Source organism: Narcine bancroftii, chromosome 10 (assembly GCF_036971445.1).
Source record: "Narcine bancroftii isolate sNarBan1 chromosome 10, sNarBan1.hap1, whole genome shotgun sequence".
Classification (NCBI taxonomy): Eukaryota; Metazoa; Chordata; class Chondrichthyes; order Torpediniformes; family Narcinidae; genus Narcine; species Narcine bancroftii.
The window spans coordinates 23,175,567-23,197,594 of NC_091478.1; the positions used below are offsets into that span (position 1 = coordinate 23,175,567).

General features: G+C 42.5%; 1 protein-coding gene across 4 annotated transcripts in view; it reads left to right on the forward strand.

The window, feature by feature from the left end:
* The window catches only part of wbp1la (WW domain binding protein 1-like a), an 88,800-nt gene that overhangs the window by 15,148 nt on the left and 51,624 nt on the right, over nt 1–22,028 (forward strand). The window contains exon 2 of one of the 4 annotated variants that reach the window (XM_069900164.1): nt 8,253–8,318. The exons of 2 other annotated variants lie outside the window; for them this stretch is intronic. In XM_069900164.1, coding sequence (XP_069756265.1) covers nt 8,253–8,318 — 66 coding nt within the window. Of the gene's footprint in view, nt 1–8,252; nt 8,319–15,878; nt 15,939–22,028 lie in introns of those variants that run through there. One more of the 4 variants, XM_069900166.1, reaches the window with a different exon arrangement.

A 22,028-nucleotide genomic window follows, 5' to 3' on the forward strand; every position in this document is an offset into this window, starting at 1 on the left:
AGTACATTTCCAAAAAAAATCACTACCCCCTTCTCCATACAATATTGTCAGAATGATAAAAAAGAAAAAAAAACACTCCAAAGAAAAGAACTCTAACCTCTAAGGCACCCAAAACTGTACACAGTACTTCAAGTGAAGTCTCAAATAATCTTTAACTTTTAAAATATGGAATTGAATGAAAAAACCTGATATTTTATTTTGGGCTCTTGTTAGCTGAAAAATGAAATTGATGAACAAGTTACTCATTTCTGATTCATAGTAGCTTTAATTACAGAGGTCTCTCAGTTAGTACTTAAAACATTAGCTTGACGAGTCAGGCCAAGTAAGTGCATTAATTATCTTAAGTGTTACTGATATAGATAATCTTTGAGCAAGCAAAGCCATCAGAACACAAATATTGTTGGTGTAATTGTTCACAGGAGTAGCATCCTCAACAATTACGGGTCTGGGAAGACTGCTGCAAAGAGCTAGCCAGTTAGAAATGGAACTGGAAATAGAAAAGAAATGGACGGGCTTCCAGTTTTGATTAAATTTATGAATGAGATGCAAATGGTGTTGGGAAGGCCAATATTATTGCCCATTTCTAACCAACCTTAAGATAGAGAACATGAGCTTCCTTCAGGAAAAACTGTGAGCTGCCCCCCTCAGTGTTTGTTAGAAGGTGAGTTCCAATTTGCAGGCCAGTGAAGATGTGTTAGCAAGGTAAAGAGGGGGGTAACCTGCAGCAGATCATGGAATTGTGGGGTCCTTGTCATTCTGGGCCCTAAAGGTTACAGGTCTGGAAGGTGCAGAAGAAACTTGAGTGAGTAGCTGCAGAATTTAATGGTGCATATTTGAAGTAGTGCCAGTGATGGAAGGATCAAAAGTTGAGTTTGGATGGGATGCCATACATTGGCACAAAAAGACAATGCTGGAAAAACTCACCAAGTCAAACTGTGTAGCACAATCCCGAAGGCAGGATAAGGGGGGAGGGCATACCAGCAAATGGGGGTGAAGGGATGGCTCTGGATAGAGGAAGGGGGTGATGAACTGGAGACAGAGAGATGGGGAAGAGAAGGAGATTAGGAGTTATTGGTAAGGTGGGAGGAATTGGGGTTGTTGTACGTTAGTGTTGTAGGTAGCATTGGAGCCATGCCCACATTAAGCAAGGAATGGCGGGTAACATATAGTAGCCCTTGGTTGTGTTAAGTCCAATGTGCGATTGAGAGTACAAGTGTGTGTTTTCCCTGTTGCGATCCCCTTGTGTGCGTTTTAATAAAGATCTTCCCTGTGTTCAGTCTGTGTCCAGACTTGTTGCTCTTTGAGCCCTTCTCCCACTAAAGAACAAAATTGCAAAAGTTGTTAATAGTATGGAGTAATAGCTGCATTTAAATTGCCTCTGAGAGATTGATGGTGCAGATACAAAGGAAACACTCAGGATTTGTTTTTCTGTATCTGTTGAGTTGGCATGTGCTCTGTATTATCTGTTCTAGAGTGTGCAAATTCAACAGTAGAAACAGTGCGTACTGTACTTTCCTTTAACCGCAGTCTGTCCTTGATAAGAGGCTCTATCTTTAAGCAGTCAGCTCAATAGAGAAGTGCTACACTGAAGCAAAAACACTGACTTCAGTTTCACTACTGCACCAATGTGTTGCTGTTGGTTTGATATTATATAGTCAGTTTTACAGCCAACCCTTCAGCTTAAAATGTTCATTCCAGCCTGCACGTGGCCAATATCTCTTTGTGGCCTTCTCTACATCGAATAGATTGGGTGCAGACTGGGAGATCGCTTCTCTGAGCACCTTTGTCTATCCACAAAAAAGATCTTGCATCAGCCAACCATTTCAATTCTGAGCCCCACTAAGACCTCCTGTAAATTGGAGGAGCAATACTTAATTTTCCATCTGGGTATTAACATAGACTTCTCTGGTTTCTGCGAACCTACTTTGTTTCCCTCCCTTCCCTTTCCTTTCTTTCCTCCAGCTCTCCGCCCCCTTCCCTCTCCATTCACAGAGCCATCCCCTCTCCCCTGTTTCCTGGTGTGCCCTCCTTTATCCACCTATTAACTCCTGCATTTGGGACTGTGCTCCTTCTGCCCCCCCCCCCCCATCTTGTTCGGGCATCTGCCCATATTTTTCCATACCTTAATGAAGGGCTCAGGCCTGAAACATTGCTTATGTATCTTTGTAGATAAAGTACATTGTTAGTGCTGGAGAAGCGCAACAGTTCAGTGCTTTTACTATCTCTCTAAACCTCTTCCATCCATGCACCTGTTTTAAATATTGTAATTTTGTCCACCTTTACTACTTCCTCTGGCAGCCCATCCCATAGACCCCCTGTAAACCATTCCCCACTCACCCCAAATCTGGGTAGCCATTTAAAGAGCAGGATCTCAAAAGTTGTATTCTCCAGATTATTTCTGGTGCCATGAGCCAGCAACTGTCGATGAGGGAGCTGGGAGTCAGGAGGTGGTGATGGGGTGAGGAGAAAGGAGAGATGGAAGGGGATGAAGGTAAGAGGCAAGCTGGAAGATAATGTGGAGATAGATAGATGGCTGCAGGTGCAGGACATGATGAGTGGGGAAGGGGATGAATCTGCAGCTGAGAGTCAATTAGCTGTGTTACCAAAACCCTGGGGCAGGTCACATCAGGATATGAGTGTACAATCACAGATGGGAATTTCACAATAACAAGCACCATTAATTTAACAATTAATCTCTTGTCTAAATTGAAGCCCCAATTGTTAGCATTGCCATTCCTGAGTCAAAAATTTTGTTCGATTCCTCTCCATAAACCAAAGCAATAAAATAAGAGCACATTTGAGGAATGCTTCACTGCCTTTAATGTAGGGGGTTAAATCAGACTTTGAAGGCCCTTTCAGGAAAACTTAGATAATTCTATGGTACTCCTTTGAGTCGTAGTTAACATAGGGTGCAGAAACAGTCCTTTGGCCTTCCACATCCATGTGCACCTTCAAGTTTGCTTCATAGCTTTCTATACTGTGGCAATTCAAGTGCTCATCCAAACACTAAAATCCAGTTCATTCTCAGCAGTGCGTTCCAAACTGTAACTTCAGTTTTTGGTACCTTGGTTGAATTTATCTCTGACGATCAGATTATAATTTCCCTAATTTGAGTCATCATTCTCCTGTGAGACCTGGACGTTATGTGTGATTTAAAAATATATATATATATATTAGTGAATAAATTGCTGCTGAACTTGGTTGTACCTCCTCTGGATAATAGCTACTGAATAATGAACAAGAGTCGAGGGTCCAACAGTAAGCTGTCCTCCATAAAACTCAGTAATTTTTACCTTTTAATTATAATGCCTCATTTTCAAAATTTCTTCAACATTTGCTGTTCCTTTGTAAGTGCACATTATAGTTCTGGTATTTATTCAAAATCAGGGACTAGCTGTTAATTATCCTGACTGAAAGCAGCTTTTAGATTCTTGTTGGGCTCCTCCCATACTCACGTCACCCACACAGTGAACTATTTTAGACTTGTATCCTCTGCACATTATAGGGACTTGTTCGTGCCATTGTTGTAGTCCGCTTCGCAATTGTGTCTGTCAAGAAATTACAGAACTGAAGTGCGAACACTGTGACTGGAACATTACAGTCTATTGGTCCATTTTGAAATGCTAATCCAGATTTAAATGGCTCTAGCCCAGCCATTCTCAACTTTTTCTTTTGGCTATGGCTCCTTTAGGACTGCTCAAAGCTTATGGACCCCCCTCCTTCCCTGGGAAGCAGTCAAGTTTTTGTTTCTTCCATACTTCTACCGACTTCATAAAAAACATTTTGAAAATTTGTTACATGGGATGCAAAGGCAGCAAGGCTTTTACTTCAGTGGGCTGTGCTCCCTGGGGGGAGGTGGGACAAAGAGCCCCTGTTGAGACTGGTTGTTCGAGCCACATGTAATTCATCATTATAAGTCTAATGACATTCGAAGCATATGCAAATATTTACTTTCACTTCTTTTACTCTTATAATAAATTCTCTCCCCTCCCTAATATCAGTATGTTGACCTTTGGAAATTGGCTTTTGTTCAGCCAATTTCAGCAAATGGGGAAGGGATGGCTCTGGATAGAGGGAAGGGGGTGATGAACTGGAGACAGAGAGATGGGGAAGAGAAGGAGATTAGGAGTTATTGGTAAGGTGGGAGGAATTGGGGTTGTTGTACGTTAGTGTTGTAGGTAGCATTGGAGCCATGCCCACATTAAACAAGGAATGGCGGGTAACATATAGTAGCCCTTGGTTGTGTTAAGTCCAATGTGCGATTGAGAGTACAAGTGTGTGTTTTCCCTAACTCCAACTTTTACAAAGTAAAAGGCCAGCGAAATATGGATGTTTAGAGTAGATTTGCATAAGGGTTCTTTTTTGACCCACTGAATTTTACCTTGAAGAAATTGCATTTTAAAGACAGCAGACTTTGATATTGTATACAGTATGGTCAGAATTTTTAATCTAATGGAAATGATTAGCTATGATAATAGCATAAACAATGGGGGCAGGAGTAAGGCATTTGGCTCTTGATGCCTCTCAGTAAGATGATGCCTCAGCTCTTATATCAATCAGTGTTACTTTCCTGCACTAATGCCACCTTCCTTGATTTCTTTAATATCCAAAACCCTCTCCATCTGTCTTGACTAAAGCAGCTTTCTCAACCTTATTTCTCCCAGTTAGAATTTCTTAAGGGCACTTCCTCGACCAGCCATTCCTGACCTTTTTTTTTAAACTATGGTCCCTGTAGGATCCTGCACAATGTTTATGTGCTCCCTTCCCTGTGAAGCAATGAAATTTAGTTCGTTTCTTCCAGACTTCTCTCCTATTAACAACATAAAACACATTTTAAAATATTTTATGATTTCAGTCTATGGCCCTTAAATGCCCCCATGGAGAATGGCTGCCCTCAACCACCAAGACTTTCTTGTTTTGTTCTGATGGGAATTTTTTTTATTGGGGAAAAAACACTTGAGAAATTTAGTTTTGTCAAATGTACAGCCTTGTTTTTTTATACTGCAGAACTTGTTTATTGTATCAGTAATATGTCCTCCCACATTGCTATGAACCACTGGTTGAGAAATACAGTTCTTTAGATGCTGAGATTGTAATAAAAGGACAGAAAGGTTGGAGGAACTCAGCAGGTCTCCAGTGTCCACAGGAGGTAAAGATATATAACTGATGTTTCGGGCCTGAAATACAGATCTACTGGGTTATAATCAAACCTTGCATTTCTGTGGAAATCTTTCACAGGTTTTTGGCCATCTGAGCTCTTCACAGAAAGTGCTTTTATTTGTAGGTACAGAACTGTGTAAGCACAAGATCCAATTTATCCACAAAACAGTCCCAACAAAATGGGGTCAGATTCCAAGTTATCTGCTCTTATCTGTTTTTAGTTCAGGGTAGGATAGAGGAAGATGGATTGTGACACATTCGTACCTGCACCACCTCCCTCACCACTATTCAGGGCTCCAAACAGTCCTTCCAAATGAAGCAACATTTCAGTGGTGAATCTATAGGAGATGTTTTTTTACTGGGACCCAATGCCTCCTGATTTGCTATTTGAGTCATTCTTTGGCATCCGTTTGCTCTTCCCTATTTGTCTTGCTTGATTGAACAGATTGTTTAGTAGTTGAAGCAGAAATGAACGGTATCTTGCCCTCAAAAGCCACTAGTACTATGGAGTTGGAAGTAGTATTGGCACCACTGAGCTGCATTGACTGTTTCACTGCAGACTTTGGTGGTGTTTTCCCATCTTTCCTCTCCACTCACTCTTTCAAATGGCAATCAGGATTTTCAAGATGTACAGAACACAAGACCTGAGAGTAGAAATAGGCTATTCAGCCCATTGAGTCTGCCAAGCCATTTAATCAAGAGCTGATCCATTTTCCCACTCAGCCCCACTGCCCGGCCTTCTCCCCTTAACCTTTGACGTCACAGAGGAGCTGGAGGTCACAACATCAGAGGGGCCATCAGGATCCACCACCTGGAAATCTCTGAAGGGCTACTCTTTTGCTTCTGTTTCTTTATTTTGAAAATGGTGCCAGAACTTAGCGCAAGCAAATTTTCACTGAACCTTGAGTGCTCATGTCAATAAATTGAATTTTGACCTTGAGTACAGCACTTTTAAAATGGTAGTGGACTGCAATTACTCTGGAGAGAGCTCAGCAGAAATTCAACAGGATGTTGCCTGGTTTGGAGGCCCTTTGTTATGGGGAAAGTTTGAACAAGAACAGGCCCCTTGGCCCTTAATGTCGGCTATGAACAAGATTCCCCAATTAAACTGAAACTCTGCTGTTTGCATGTGATATGATGCATATCCTTCTATTCTTGTATTTTAAATGCTGCAAACTTAACTGCTTCCTCCATAGCTCCTGGCACCTACCATTCTGTCTGTCTGTGTGTGGGGAGGGAGGGGAAATAACTTGGTCCACATGTACCCTTAAAAATGTATTTAATTCCTTTAAAGATGTGACATTATTTTCCCTCATGCAAGGGAGGTTAAGGAACAACCTGTTAGAAGTAAATAAGATGCTGCACCAGTGACCTTGGTTCAAATCTGCTGCTGTCTGTAAGGAGTTTATGCATTCTCACCATGTACTGTGTGGCTTTCCTCCAGCTCCTCTGGTGTCCTCCCATATTCCAAAGATGTACAGGGTTAGAAGGTTAATTGGTCACCTGGATGTATTTTATCAGTGGAAGATCATGGGCTGGAGAGGCCTGTTACCGTGGTGTATCCTTAAATAAATTAAAAAAAACTTAAATAAGATATTAACAGGCATGGATAGGATAGATAGTCAAACATCTAGATCTGATAAGAAAGCATAGGCTTAAGAGAGAGGAGTTTTAAAGGGGATTTGAGGGCAAAGGTTTTTTGCAGAGTTGTTGATATCTGAAATGTGCTTCCAGAGGAGATGGTGGAATCAGATATAATCACAACATTTAAGAGGCATTTAGACTGATGGTTAAATAGACTGAGTATTAAAAGATACAGTTGTAATGCTGGCAAATAAGATTAATGTAGATGGGTTGAAGGGGCTGGTTTACTGCTGCACAACTCTGAGCAGAATCAACAGGGATTTAAGAAAGAGAAATCACATTTGACACGTATTACATTTTTGAGAGTGGAATTGAGATAGAATAGATAAGGGCAGTAATAATGAATGTGGAGTATTTGGGCTTGTAGAATTCCTTAAATAAGGTGTCAGACACAAGCTGATTCAGCAGAATTAAGGCACACAGGTTGAGGTAATGAGTGGAAAACCAGGAACAACTAAGTTATTTTTCAACTGGGGAAGGTGGTGATGAGTGAGATGTTGTGGCCCAAGGTGACAAATCTGTCCCAAAAATGAGGATGAGGGAACTTAGTATAATGCATCTAGGTTTGCTATGATACTAGGGGGCCCAGTAGTTTGGGTTGTGAGGAGGATGCGGAGAGGACTCGAGGAGATGTTGACACATTAAATAAATTGGAGAGAATATGGTATATAAAATATTATACTAAGCAAAGTGAGGTCACCCACTTTGTTATTGCAAAATATTTAAAGGGAAAGCACTTTTGATTAAGGTGGTAAGAGACTTAGTGGCATTTTGGAAGAGGGATCTGGTTCCTCTTGTTCAGAAGTATTTGGTGAGAAACATTCAGTTACATCAAGCAATAAAGAGTCTACAGAAATGTTGGGATGTACTGAGAGAATTTGAGTGGAAGGGCAAAAACATTTTATTGTGTTCGTACAAGGCCTTGATAAGGGAGCATCTGGGTCTGGTCTCCCGACTCGAGAAATAATATATTTGCGATGGAGGGAATGTAGTGAGGGTTCACTAGATCAGTTTCTGGCTGGGGTGTTTTGTCCCAGGAGGTGAAAGCAAATGGACCTGTTGTTTCCAATGTTCAACAGAATGAGTGATTATCTTTTGAAATATACAAAATACTTCTGAAGTTTGACAAAGTAGCTACAGAGATGTTCCAGCTGACTTTGTCCTCCACAATAGTGTGGATCTCCCAGTGACCACCCATTTCAATTCCCCATCCCATTTCCCTTGCTGACATGTCTGTCCGTGGTCTCATGTACTGCCAGACTGAGACCACCTGGTAAATTGGTGGAACAAAACCTCGTCTTCTGACTAGGCACTCCCCAACCAGATGGCATTAATATCGACTTCTCTGGCTTTCGTTTAAACACATCCTTCTCCCGTCGTCTCTCATTCCTTGTCTCCTTTCGCACAGATAAATTCTTACCTCATCCCTTATTATATCCAACTAACAGAGTAGGCGACCATGGGAGCAGACCACCAAGGGACATGGCAGTCCAAGGATTTCCACTAAGCTGCAGGTGACTGGATCCTGGGAACCAGGTATCGGGGCTGGTATTTGTGAAGATGCCAAGGGTCTCGGGGGCTGACAGGTTCTTAATCGCATCAGGGGTTCAGAACCAGGGCCACGGAGGGTGATGGATGCTTTGAACTTTGGTTCGCCTGTCAAATTGACAGGAGGCTGTGCGGCCATGGAGGTTACCGAAAATGGTGGCATCAGCAAAGGTGGTAGGATCCGCGGACACTCAAAGGGACTCTCTTTTGCTTCTCTTTGCTATCTTGATCATGGCTTTGGGTTAGTGGTGCCTCATTCTGTGTCTGTGCATGGCAGACAAAGAAAACAAATTTTGCCTATTTTGTTTGCACGATAAAGGAACCTTTGAACACTTTGAACTGAATGCCAGAGTAAATGATTTGGCTGAGTCATCTGCACTTGTTTCTATTTCAGATATTCTTCTGTCCCAGATGCATGCAACACTCTGTGAATCATAGTGTACAATTTTTAACACTCACGCAAAATAGTCTCTTTTGCACCTATATGCATACCCTGCCCTCCTATTTATTCCAAAAAGATTTTTATGTCAAGATTATTTGCAAGCCAGTACTTATTCCTAGATATAATTACTGGCTTGTAAATAAATTAAAAGAGGGTTGTGAACAGTGCATTACTTGGGTCGCACATGTATTCAGATCAAAGGGTATGCAATCTTGTTTATTCACACCAAGCTTTTGAAATAATGGTGAATACAAGAGCTCTCTTTGTGAGCTTCCTCTAATATTAGGGGAAAGGGGAGCATGAGGCTATTTTTCAACTATATTCCATGTTCTCTTTTAAATTAGAATGGCCTGATTTGATAAGCATACAAGGGCAAATGCAGGAATCTTGAGCAAAGAAGTGATGGAACTCATCGGGTCAGACAGCATTCATGGGTAGAAACGGTCAGTCAACATTTTGGATCAGGATCCTTTATCGAGATTGAGATGAAATTGCGTACTGTATACGTATGTGAAATAGTCATACTGTATAAAAGTCAACTTCCCTACTTTTGGTCCTGGCCCCCCTGTCCATCCAAGTTCCCAATGCCCCAGCTGCCTGACCACTGGAGCTCCCAATGCCCTAACCGTGGACTATCACTCAGGCTCCAGCCGCCCGCTCATCCAAGCTCCCGACACCCCGAACAAATGCAGATACTCACCGCAGTCAAAGGTAGTGTGCTTGTAATAGTAGACCCTTCTAAATTGTACCCAAAAATTTGTCTACAAAATTCGATGATTACGTCCATATATACAGTACATAAGCAGTAATAAGCTGGGGAAAGGGCTCAGAGGTGATGGGGTCTAGGACAGAAGGTGTGGGAGGTGGAGCGACAGATAGAGGAAGAAACCGTGAGGAAGGTTGAGGGGGAGAAAGTTAAGAAAGAAAAGGATTCAAGGACAATATTGGTCAAAATTATGCTCTGATAATATGACATCATTAATATCAGATATAGGTTGGTACAATACAATTTAATGCACCATTTGTACCTTACACCTCAAAAATTACATGGTTTAAAATCTGAAATTCTGGACTCGTGTTTTAGGTGTCGTATAGAAGTTGGAACGTTCAACATGCATGAAAGTAAGATCTTTTTGGTAGAAATTTTGACAAAAATTACAGAAGTGGATTTTCCATTGGAACCAGAACTGTATTTATTGAGCGATCTTATGGTTATTGGCACAAAAATATCAAATACAGTTTGTGAGGATTGCACTAGCAGTAGCCAGGGAATGGGAAGCTCAAGTTTGGACCTACAGAGCCTAGGTGTTCGGCAGTCACTCAGTCTGCCTTTGGTCTCATCACTGTCGATAAGAACACCGAATGTAGCACATTTGTCTGAATGATGTGTATGACAAGCTCTGCCTCATCTGGGAGGTCTGTTTCGGGCTTGTTCGATGATTGAAAGCTTCACAATTGCCAATTGATGCAATCTACTTCATACCCTAAGGAGTATCTGTTTGCATTTGATACTTGACATCTCGTCAATGAAATCCCCATTAATAGTCAGATAATTCAAATTAATGGAATCCATCAGTCAATTTGGATCTTTAGCAGCTGGCAGCATTGTCCATGCATAATATTTTTGTCTTTCAGTTTTCATCTTGAAAACTGGACAATAACACAAGGATAGTCCGGAAGTTGTTTAAATTTATTGTCACATGTTAGAGGTTGTTTTGTGAGTAAAGCATTGGTCATTTTGTGCATTGTTCAGATCAGACACAGTGCACGAGTTACAGAGAGTGATCTATTGGTATAGAGCAAATGAGCATAATTTTACAATTCTGCGGTTCATTCAGGAGTCTAGTAACTGTGGGGAAAGAAACTGCTGTAGTGGCCCTCTAACTGGCACACAAGATGGCGGGCGACCACGGGAGCCAACAACCTTTGTCCCAGGTGACAACCCACACAGCAGGAAACAACTAGCAATGGCTGGAACACCAACCAATCCGAGGCTGGTATTGCTGTGTCGTCACTCCTGTCATTAGCAATGGGGAGGTGTGTGTCATTCTTTCCACACTTCATGGTAGTGCACATACTACACTGCCCTTAAATCCGGTGGTGAATCACACTTGTGATTCTTCTTCCTGACAGGAGGGATGAAAAGAGTGTGGCTGGGGTGGGATGAGTCTTTTAATGGGATTGGTTGCTTTTCCAAGGCAGTAGAAGAAGAAAATGGGGAAGGGTGTTAACCCAAAACATTGACCATCCATGTCCCTTCACAGAACCTCTGAGTTCCTTCTGCAATTTGTTGTTTGCACCAGACTCCAGAGTTTGCAAACTCTTGTGCTGAGAATAACACCTTCATGTGGGAAGCTAGAGAATACTTGAGATGTCCAAAACTGTGGGAGTGTCATGATCTTGAGGTTTTGTTGCCCCTCTCCGCTCCCTTTCTTCATGATGACTTGGTTGAGATGTAACTCTTTGGGTTCTGATGAGACTGATGAGGCCAATTTTGAACTCGCAGGCATTAATTATACAGATGAAGTGGATGTTTAATAAATTAGGTGGATGAGCAATTTGGGAGGAGGCCTTCATTCCATATCTACGTGCTCCCGATGAAGGGGATCATGACTCTCCTGAATGCTCAAGTTTAGCAGTTGTGGTGGGATTTCACATGTTTTCCTCCTGTGGCAGACAATGCAGAGCGAGAGAGAGCGAGAGAGAGCGAGAGAGAGCGAGAGAGAGCGAGAGAGAGCGAGAGAGAGCGAGAGAGAGCGAGAGAGAGCGAGAGAGAGCGAGAGAGAGCGAGAGAGAGCGAGAGAGAGCGAGAGAGAGCGAGAGAGAGCGAGAGAGAGCGAGAGAGAGCGAGAGAGAGCGAGAGAGAGCGAGAGAGAGCGAGAGAGAGCGAGAGAGAGCGAGAGAGAGCGAGAGAGAGCGAGAGAGAGCGAGAGAGAGCGAGAGAGAGCGAGAGAGAGCGAGCGAGAGCGAGCGAGAGCGAGCGAGAGCGAGCGGGGGAAGGAGACTCCTCTTCAGTCACCATGGTCAGATTCCCTTCCTTTCTGTGAGATGGTCACATTTGTGTGTCTCTGAAACCTCCACTCTTCCCATAAATAGGAGGTAGGAGAGGAGGGAAATGGTGGACTGTAGATCAGTTAACCGGGTATCAGTCGTAGGGACGGAACATCAAGTGACTGTACATGTTGCAATCTGGAATAAAAATAACAACTGTTGGAGAAACTCAGTGGATCAAACAGCTTCTGTGGGGGAGATGGCAATTGGTCTTTTGGATCTAAATCCTGCATCAGTGGAAGCTTTTATTAAAGTGGTAAAAGGAACCTTGAAAAAAAATAATGGACTTGGTTAAAGTCGATGAGATTTTACTTGAACTGGAATGAGAGTTTCTAAAAAGGAAATCTTGCTTGAAAAAAATCTGTCAGAAAATCTTGTTATAAGAATAGTTGTTAGTGAACCAGTGGATGTGGTCTTTTTGGACTTCGAGGAAGCCTTGATGTGCCGCATATGGTTATTAGGCAAAATTAAAGCAAATGAAAATAAAATAACAGGTGGTTTGAGGTTTGGTACATGTTCAAAATATTTAGGTTGGGGTTGTGATCAATGGGATGGTGAGGGGTATTCCCATGGGAGATGCAAGTTGCAGATCCAACCCAGGGCTATAGGCAGGTGCAGGAAAATTGCATTAGGGTAAAAGAGCAAAAAGACTGAGATTTTAACTAGATGGTGAAGCTAGCAAGAGGAGCTGCCTTCTATTTCTTGCACATTTATGACCAAATTCCATGGCTTTGGAACTTCAGCAAAGCTGGCGTTCCCAAGGCTGCCTTGTTTGGCGTTGGGTCTCAATTTATTGTGGTGGCAAAAGCCTGGCTCTATTGTTTGAGATGCAATAATCGAGGTTCATGTCATGAATGTTGTCCTACTGGATCTTGTCTGCTTGTTCTTGAAAAATTCAGCGCCTGACCTGCAGTTTTTCCAGTAAAAATCGATCTGCAGGAGAAGCTCAGCCAGTTGAGCAACCATCAGTGGGAGGGAAAAAAAATTGGGGTCGGATCCCATTGCCAGTCTGACAATCTATTCAAGCTACTGTTGTTTCCAAATGCTAAACACTGTACTTGATATTGGCAATATTGTATCACGAATTAAAAGATAAACTGTTGACATTTGATTTGTTGCAACAGTTTGTAGATAGGGCCTTGCAATGTCAGAATTTGGGAAACCCCTTTGAGGCAGCGAAGTTCCTTTGAAATTGGAACAAAGTATTCCATAGATTGGCTAAGACCTTTAAATAAATTATTCATGTTTCTCAACTACAATGTTGGAGATTTTTTGGGTTTTGTGCAAACATGGGTGCAAGATGAGCAGCCAAGATCTAAGGGGATGGGGGGGGGGGGGGGGGGGGGGAGTCAGTGGGAAGAGAATGAATGAAAGTGAGAATCTTTACCAGTGGATGTTGAGAGTAAAATGTTGAATGAAAGTGAGAATCTTTACCAGTTGAGAGTAAAGATGATCTGAAAATCAGAATTCCTTGGTTAAGTCTGAAAGACTACATAGCAAATTTTATTCTTTAATATTTTGAAGTGTACTTTCTTGTAAGCAACAGGCAATTTAATGGGAATGTTTATGTAATGTTAGTTGGATTGGACAATAAAGATGTTTGAATTGAAATTATTGAACATTTTGATATTTATCCTTCTTCCAATGTTCGCCCATTTTGCATGTACCAGTTAGAGGTTCAACGTTCAACAGTGGCAACCTTTGGCGTACCCTTTTGTCCAGCTTTTGACAGCTGTCAGATTATGAGATGTGCAGCTGAGCCCAATCTTTCTCTTCACCATCAATTACATGGGACCACACAATTTTTCAACAGTTTTGCTCCCTGAACACAAAGATTATTTCAGATTTGCTGTATCACATAGAAAATTGAAGAAACACTAAATTAATTTTTAGCAAATATAGCCTGTTTAATCGCATAATGGTGCTGACACATAGCATTAGTTCAACTGATCTAAAAATGTTTTGCCACTTATTTTTGTTTATCAGCATCTGATTCCTCTTGTGTCAGTATCCAACAATAGTTGGCCAGGATTAATGTATTCTAGTTGCCTGATACCACTTTTCCATGTCACAATGTCCTGATGAAACCTTTCACCATGTTCTTCACTGGGTGTATTTATTAGAGGGGCGCTGCTTCGAGGCCAGCTCCATTGGGAGAGAAAAATCTGCTCTTATCTTTTTATAAAGACGGCTTAAAAGCCTGCTCCAGCATCGCTTTCATGAAGAGCAGCACCTTGTTGCGTCCCATGGAGCTGATGGAGGTGGGGGTGACTGATGCCGTAACACTGTCCGCCAATATGACGTCATACATACGGTCCGAATGGGAAAGAGCAGTATATCAGAAAATGGCGACCGTAGAGCAGGTACTGTGAATTCTAGGACTGATGATAGGAACGTACCTCCAATGTGTTCCCTGCCGTGCACGCAGTCAGGGTTTTAAAATTTGCGCTTCTGTGTCTCAGGCTGACGATGTCATCAGCCTGCCCCATCCAGCCACTTGCAGTGGCAGAACATTTATGGAGCAAGATGGAGCGCTCCGCTCCATTTGTGCGACCAGCCATAGGAAGGATCAGATTTGATGTCTTGGAGCCGCACCCAGAGGATTTATGGAGGTGGGTTCACTGATATGAAGGCGGGGAATATCCACCTTTACAGTCACCATTTTTTTTTCAATAAAAAGGCATTCTGACTGCACCAAGATCGGCAGCTAATGCAGAAAATGAATTTTCAACCACTTCATGGTTTTGTATGCTTGAAGTGGACTTAAAATATAGCCCCTCTCACACTTGCAAATAGTCCCAGGAATTAACAGCCAATTGGCCTAAAAAGGGTCTAGTGTGAAAGCAAAATCTTCTCAAATGCCAGCATGAGATGACTTCATTTCACGCAGTGGATAGACTCCCTCGACCCCCCAGTGTCTGCAGATGCTGGCCTTGCAATCAGGCAAGTGTAGAATTGTGGGATAGAAATGACCCAAGTTTTTGAGAGATTGCAGGATTAGTGACAGTCATTTTTTAAATGTATATTATTTCCCTTTTTCACTGATTCTGGATGTTTTTCCCTATTGTATGATCCCCAACAGTCAATGAAATCAACTAACCAAATCTACGGTATATAAACACGCATAACATTTACCTCACTCAGCTGGAGGGATGAATTTATTTTGTCTTGCCTTAAACCATTATGTCGTTGGTTTGTGGCCTTGTTTTAAATGAAGCCTTTATTGTACCAAATGTGAAAAATAGAAAGTGTATTTTGGAATATGGGTACTTAATTAGATATCTGACAGTTTGGTGTGATGCTGGTTTGACATCTCACATTCGGCCATTGGCCCTTCTATCAAGACAAATTTTGGTTATGACTTTTCTGAATTTTGTTGCCTAGTTTAAAAGAAATTGTACCTTGACACATTGAGGTTAGTGAGACTGTTATGCAAGAAATGAAGCATTGTTTATCTATTTGTTAGAACTTTTTTGTCTGTAATTGCTTGTAACTTCCACCTAATGCGGTCGGGAGGGTTAAGTTAATGGAAGCATTTTTAATCATGGTCTCTACCTCCACAATGTTAATTTATCTTCAGATATGTTTAATCTTCCCTTTTTGATTTCAAAGTTACAGATGCATGTTAATAGTCCTATAATTTCATATTCACTGTTGCTGTGTTTTAATTCCAGATGTGTTCTTAGACTTCAGACTCATCAATTTCTAAGATAGGATTTTAACCTATGACCCTGGATCATTACCGTGGGTATCTAGATTTGTTTCTACAGCAACATAACCACCAAGTCCAATTGGCTATCACCTTCAGATAAGCTGCAAAGCAGATGTTATGAATGCCCACTTTTTGGCTGTAAAAGAAACCAGCCTGCTGCTTGAGATGATGCAACATTTCTTTGCTGATTCTACCAGGAACTCGGAACTACAAAATCTTTGGGGCACAGAGGAGACAACTTAGCCCTTTGGAAAGAAGCTCTAACCAACCAAAGCAAGATGCAGAATCACAAAAGGTTGATTTGCAGTGCCACAAGTTGTTGAGAAGGCATGTGAAATGTTGACCTTCATTTCGAGTGGGATTGAAGTGAAGAGCAGGAAGGTACTGCTGCGACTGTGCAGGGCACTGGCAAGGCCGCACCTGGAGTGCCGTGTGCAGTTTGGGTCTCCTCACTTGGGGAAAAAAATTTCACTGGTATTGGAGGCTGTGCAGAGGAGGTTCACCAGATTGGTTCGAGAGAAGGGCGTTAGCCTACGCAGAGTGATTGAGTCACTTAGGACTATGCTTGCTGGAATTCGGGTGAATGAAAGTGAGATGTCCTGGAATCTCAACATTTATGAAAGGGGTAGATAAGATTCAGGTTTGGGGCAGGGCCAACTTTGAAGGTATAAGATGAGAATTAGCTTGAGTTCATTGAAACAGATGGTTTGAAGGAAGAGGCATGTTGGGAAAATGGGATGTTTTTAAAAAGTGTGGTGTCGAGTTCAGGATGTACATTCTGTTAGAGTGAAGGATCAGATATGCAAGTGATAATAAGAAACATTCAGACCTGTTTTCAAGAGCAAGGAGGCTTGGGGCACGTATAAGTAGCTTGGATCGTGTGTACCTGGAGGAGTTTAGGGAACTGAGGAATCAGCTAAAAGGAGGGTGAAAAGGGAACAGGGTGGAACGTGAGTTTAGGGGGCAGTTTGAAAACCACTGCCACAGGTACTCTGATTAGTAAGGAATTACTTAAGGTAGTTAGAGAGTGGGGAAAGAAGGTTGAGAACCATTGCTTGAGACCCAATGTAATTGAAAAATTGTCATTGGTACATTTCCTTTGGAGTTCTGAAACCATGCACATAACAAGTCAGTTAGGTACGATTAAAACAGTAGTTTTCAAATTTTTTCTTTCCACTCACATACCACTTCAGTAATCCCTTACAAATCACAGACCACCTATGCTAAAGGTGGGGGTGGGGAGGAGGGGAGAGAAGAAGGTTGAGAACCACTAATCCCATTTTATTCTCAACAAGTATCTACCAACTTGTCTCCCCCAGATTCCACTCCTCCCCAACAGTCAGGGGGCATTTACAACATTAATTAACAGACACTGACAATTAACAAGGTGACCAGTGAACCAAAAGTGGGTAATGAGCATAACGACCAATTAGCTTGCAACTTGTTCATTGATTTGAGATGTCAAGGAAGTCACTGAGAATTTGAAAATTGAGGTGTTTTGCTCTGACAACACAGTATACTGATATATGAATATGGTCTGTCATCAGAATTATTGTCTTCAATTGGAAGTGGTATCAAAGGTACGTGGTTCCTTAAGTAATCTCTTATTAACCACAGAGCACCTATGACATCCTGTGGTGGTATGCGAGATGTTGGGGCGGGGGGGGGGGGCGGGTGGGAAGAGTTGAGAACCTCTGCACTGGAGCATTCTGAGGGAGAAGGTGTGCATGCACTTGGACGGACAATGATGAGGGCAGAGCTGTATTCATTGCATATATATATGAATTTCAGCAAGGCATCCGATAAGGTTCTGCATGGTAAGTTCCTCTGAAAGGTTGGATTGCATGAGATACCAAGTGAGATAGCAGAATGGATGAAAAATTGGCCATAGAAGAAAGCAGAGAGTGATTTCAGATTTGTTGTCAGAGTACTACATACATGTCATTACGTACAACCCTAAGATTCTTTTTCCTGCGGGCAAGGCAGGTTGTTTTAAAAACTGTACTCAATGTCCACATGTAAACAAATAAAGAAATGTAAAGAAACTGCAATACAGAGTTAAAGAAAAAAGAATCAATGAAATGCAAAAGTTAGAGTCCTTAAATAAGCCCCTGATTGAGTTTGTTGTTGAGGAGTCTGATGGTGGAGGGGTAGCAGCTGTTCCTGAACCTGGTGGTGCGAGTCTTGTAGTAGCTGTATCTCTTTTCTGATGGTAGCAGCGTTCCCCGTAGATGTTCTTGATGGTGGGGAAGGTTTTGCTTGTGATGACCTGAGCTGTCCACTATCTTTTGCAGGGTTTTCCACTCGGGGGTATTGGTGTCCCCATACCAGACTGTGATGTAGCTGATCAGCACACTTTCCACCACACATCTGTAGAAATTTGCCAGTTTCCAAAGTCGTATCAAATCTCCACAAGCTCCTGAGGAAATGGAGGCGCTAATGGAAGTAGAGGGTAATGATGGAAGGTTGTTTTTCGGACTGGAGGTCTATGACCCATGGTGTGCCACAGGGTTAGGTGCTGAGCCTTTTGGTGTTTGTCATCTAGATTAGCAATTTTCCCCTGGGGGCCACAGCACATTTAAGTAAAAGGCCATGTTTTCAGCTTGTGTAGCATAATTTTTGTTTTTATGTAGTTGGTAGGAGAGAAGTTTGGAAGAAACCAAAACTTGATTGCTTCACAGGGAAGGGGGCCCATAAACTTTGAGCAGAGTGCTGGGGCACCATAACTGAAGAAAGATTAAAATTGACGGATCTAGATCAGTGATTTAGATGAGAAACTACATGTTTGTGGATTATGCAAAAGTGTCTGGTATTGTAGGTAATGAAAATTTGCAGCAGAATTTTGATCAGGGGGGGGGGAAGAAACGTGGGATGTTGCATTTTGAGAGGTCTGACATGGGAAGGGCCCACACAGTGAAAGATTGGGATCTGGGAAGTGTTGTAGAGCAGAGGAATCCAGGAGGGAGAGGTTGAACAGGCTGGAGCTTCATTCCTGGGAACAGAGGAGGAAGAGGGGTGATCTCACAGAGATGTACAAATTCTTGAGAGAAATAGATTGGGTGAACGCAGAGTCTTTAACCCAGAGGAGGAGAATTGGTAATCAGAAGATATTGGTTTAAGCTGAGGGTTGGGAAGACATTAACAGGAACCTGAAAGGTATCTTTGTACAAAGAAGTTGGTGGCTGTATGGAATGGGCTGTATGGAGTGGTTGAGCCAGGTACTATTGCAACATTTATGGAAAAAAATTGGACAGATGCATTGATCAGATGGGCTTAGAAGGATACGGGACAAATACAAGCAGTTGGAGCATTTTGGTCGGCGTGGCCAAATTGGGCTGAGGGCCTGTTTCCATGCAGAATGCCTCATATGTTTTTTTTATATAGACTGCATGATTTTACCAGTCTGAGGAATTGCTTTGTCGTTCACATGTGAACGACCAAAACACCAAATCTCTTCTGCTTTACTCGAGTTTAGGCAGTATACCTGAAGCGTGTTTTATACGACATTGATGCATTCTATTCATTGGCCCGTTGTTCATGGAATGCTTGCAGTTCTCTTTAGGCTGTAGGTGTTCCAGGAAATTTACAAGGGCTGTAGGAACAGGAATGGCACCCTCACTCCTGTTCCGAACTTTTTTTTAATGCAGCTTGCGTTCCGGGAAAATAGGAATAATTTCGTGGAACACAGCGGCTGTGTTTATGTTATTCCATGGGGAGATAAGACTTGAACTCTGGGACCTAGCCTCCAGATTTGAGGGAATAAGGTTAGGATGGAGGTGAGGAGGAACTGGCTTTCCCAGAGAATTCCCAACGAACCTCTGTCCAGGGAAGCAGTGAAGGCTGCCTCACTGAATGTATTTAAAATGCAGACAGCCTATTTCAAAGTCATGAAATTGAGCATTATGAGGAGGTGGAGCTGTATCTATTGCTCCATAATCTTAAATTCATGTTCAGCCATGATCTGTTAATTAGTGGAACAAGCTCAATGGGTTGAAAGGCCTACTTCTATTTCTTGTGTTCTTGTGTAAGCCTTGCTCCTATTAACTCCCCTGTAACCTGTAACTCTTTCTTGTTCAAAGGTATGCAAACCAAAATTAAAAATTAAGCTCTTTTCAGATAAGGAAGAAAAGCAATAAGGCTTGTCAGGCATATCTCCTATGATGAGACACTTTGAAATAATACTTTTTTGTAATTTATTTTGTGTACCACTCTAGTCTCGTCCCTTGAGGAGTTCATCCAAAATAGCTCAAGCCAGTGATGTCATTTTTGAAGGATCAGATTCCATTGCCATTACTGACTACCTTAATCGAAACTGCAATTAGAATAAATCAGGTACCCACATTCATGGTGATTCACGGCTACTTGAATTTAAAAAAAAAAGACATGGTCGCTGAACAAAAAGCAACCTCCCCTTTATCAATTCCATATACTACCCTTGTTTTCTCAGGAGAGCTTCTTTTATTTAAGAAAAGGATTTTCCTCATCCTGGTAATTTTCTTTTCTTCCCCCCCCGCACTTCTGTTTGGCAGAAGGAACCTGTGTTTGAGACCACATTATCTCCAGACTCAAGGATGAGTTGTTTCCTTCTGGAAACTGGCAAAAGATGAGCCCTTTCATAAAGCAAAAAAATTCAAACGTGAAGGCCGAGATTCTCCACCCTCAGGTCGGAAAACTTACCTTCATGAATGCTCCCCGACCTACTTCAGGGCACCGACTCCACAGAGCGCTCCGCCATGCATCATGAATGTACTGCTACTGCAAGCGACTGGCTAGGGACAGGCTGATGACGTTGCAGTGATGCCATCAGCCCACGATCTATCTTTTCTCTCTCCCACTCACTCACCACTCTCCCTCTATGATTCCTGCAGGGCAGGTGGGGGCCGGCCATCGTGAGTTGGCCGGGGTGGGCTGTTTCAGCCTCCGGCACCTCACCAGGCTTGCTTCAGCCTTCGGGGCTGCTTGTCAGTACTAGCGGCTCAATGTGTGCCAGAGCAATGGCCGTTTACCCTACCCCGAACTCCCCCCCCCCCCCACCCCCCCATGCAGGTGGAACTGTTCTGGGAAACAGAACAGTTCCAGCTGCTTGGGGATGATGGGTAACGAAGGCGGCCATTGCTCAGCACTCATGTATAACATCATGGCACCAGTAGCCACGCCTCCTCAACATCATATCAACGTCCCAGCCACCTCCAGGTTGAAAGGGGACATCGGAGCAGGCTTTTCTGGGCTTGCATGAAAAGGTAAGAAACCTTTTCATTTGGCTTTTAGCAGAGTCCTGGTACTGTTTGTCACTTTCTCCCTTATTTTCTACATATGTTTGTTATTGTGGACAACTTGCAGTATGACCTGGATTGTTCGGTAGCAGCCAAACCAACTTGGATATGTTTTGGTTGCGTGACAAAGAACTTCATTCAATTTCATGTTGGTTTGTCACTCTCAATGACATTTTTAGCATGATGCTGATGTAAATTGTATAGGCTATAATGTTGCAATTACACATGTGCTTTCATAATTTTGATCTGCTATTTCTTCTTGATTGTCTCCTCCCTTTCTTTTTCTCTCTCCTTTTTTCTCCCTTTTCCTTTTTGTCTCTCTCCCTCTCATCTTTGTCTCTCCCTCCCTCTCCTTTTGTCTCTCTCCCTTTTGCTCCTGCTTTCCTTTTCCTCTTCTCTCCCAACCTCCCCCCCCCCACCCATTTTTTAGAACCATAGACCTTTCAACACAGAAACGTCCTAATGCCCTTCTTCTCTGTGGCAAACTATTTTTCTGCCTTGTCCCATTGACCTGCACCAGACCCTCCATATCCTCCCAAATATTCCTTTAAACCTTTTCCTTTTCACCCTTAACCCATGTTCTCTATTTAAATCTCACCTAAACTCATTGGGGGGAAAAAGCCTACTTTTATCTATAACTTGGCCTGAATTCATTGGAATATAGGAGAATGAGAAGGGATCTCATTTGAACATTTTGACTGTTGAAAGGGTTGGACAGAGTAGATTTAGAAAGGTTGTTTTCCATGGTGGGAAAGTCTAGGACAAGAGGGCACAACTTTAGGATTGAAGGGCATCTGCTTAGAACAGAGATGTGGAGGAAATTCTTCAGCCAGAGGATTGTAAATCTGTGGAATTTGTTGCCACAGGCGCTTGTGGAGGCTAGGTCATTGGATGTATTTAAGGCAGGGATTAACCAGGGTATCAGGTTATGGGGAGAAGGCCAGACAATGGGGCTGTGGGAAAATGGATCATCTCATGATTAAATGGTGGGGTGTACTGATGGGCTGAATGGCTTATTTCTGCTCCAAGATATTATGTTCTAATGATGGCTCCTTCCTACCCCCTCTTTTTGTCTTCTCTTGCCCCCCCCCAACCTTTTGTGTCTCTCTTCGTGTGTGTGTGTGTGTCTCTCTCTCTCTCTCTTTCTCTCTCTCTCTCTCTCTCTCTCTCTCTCTCTCTCTCTCTCTCTACCCCCCCA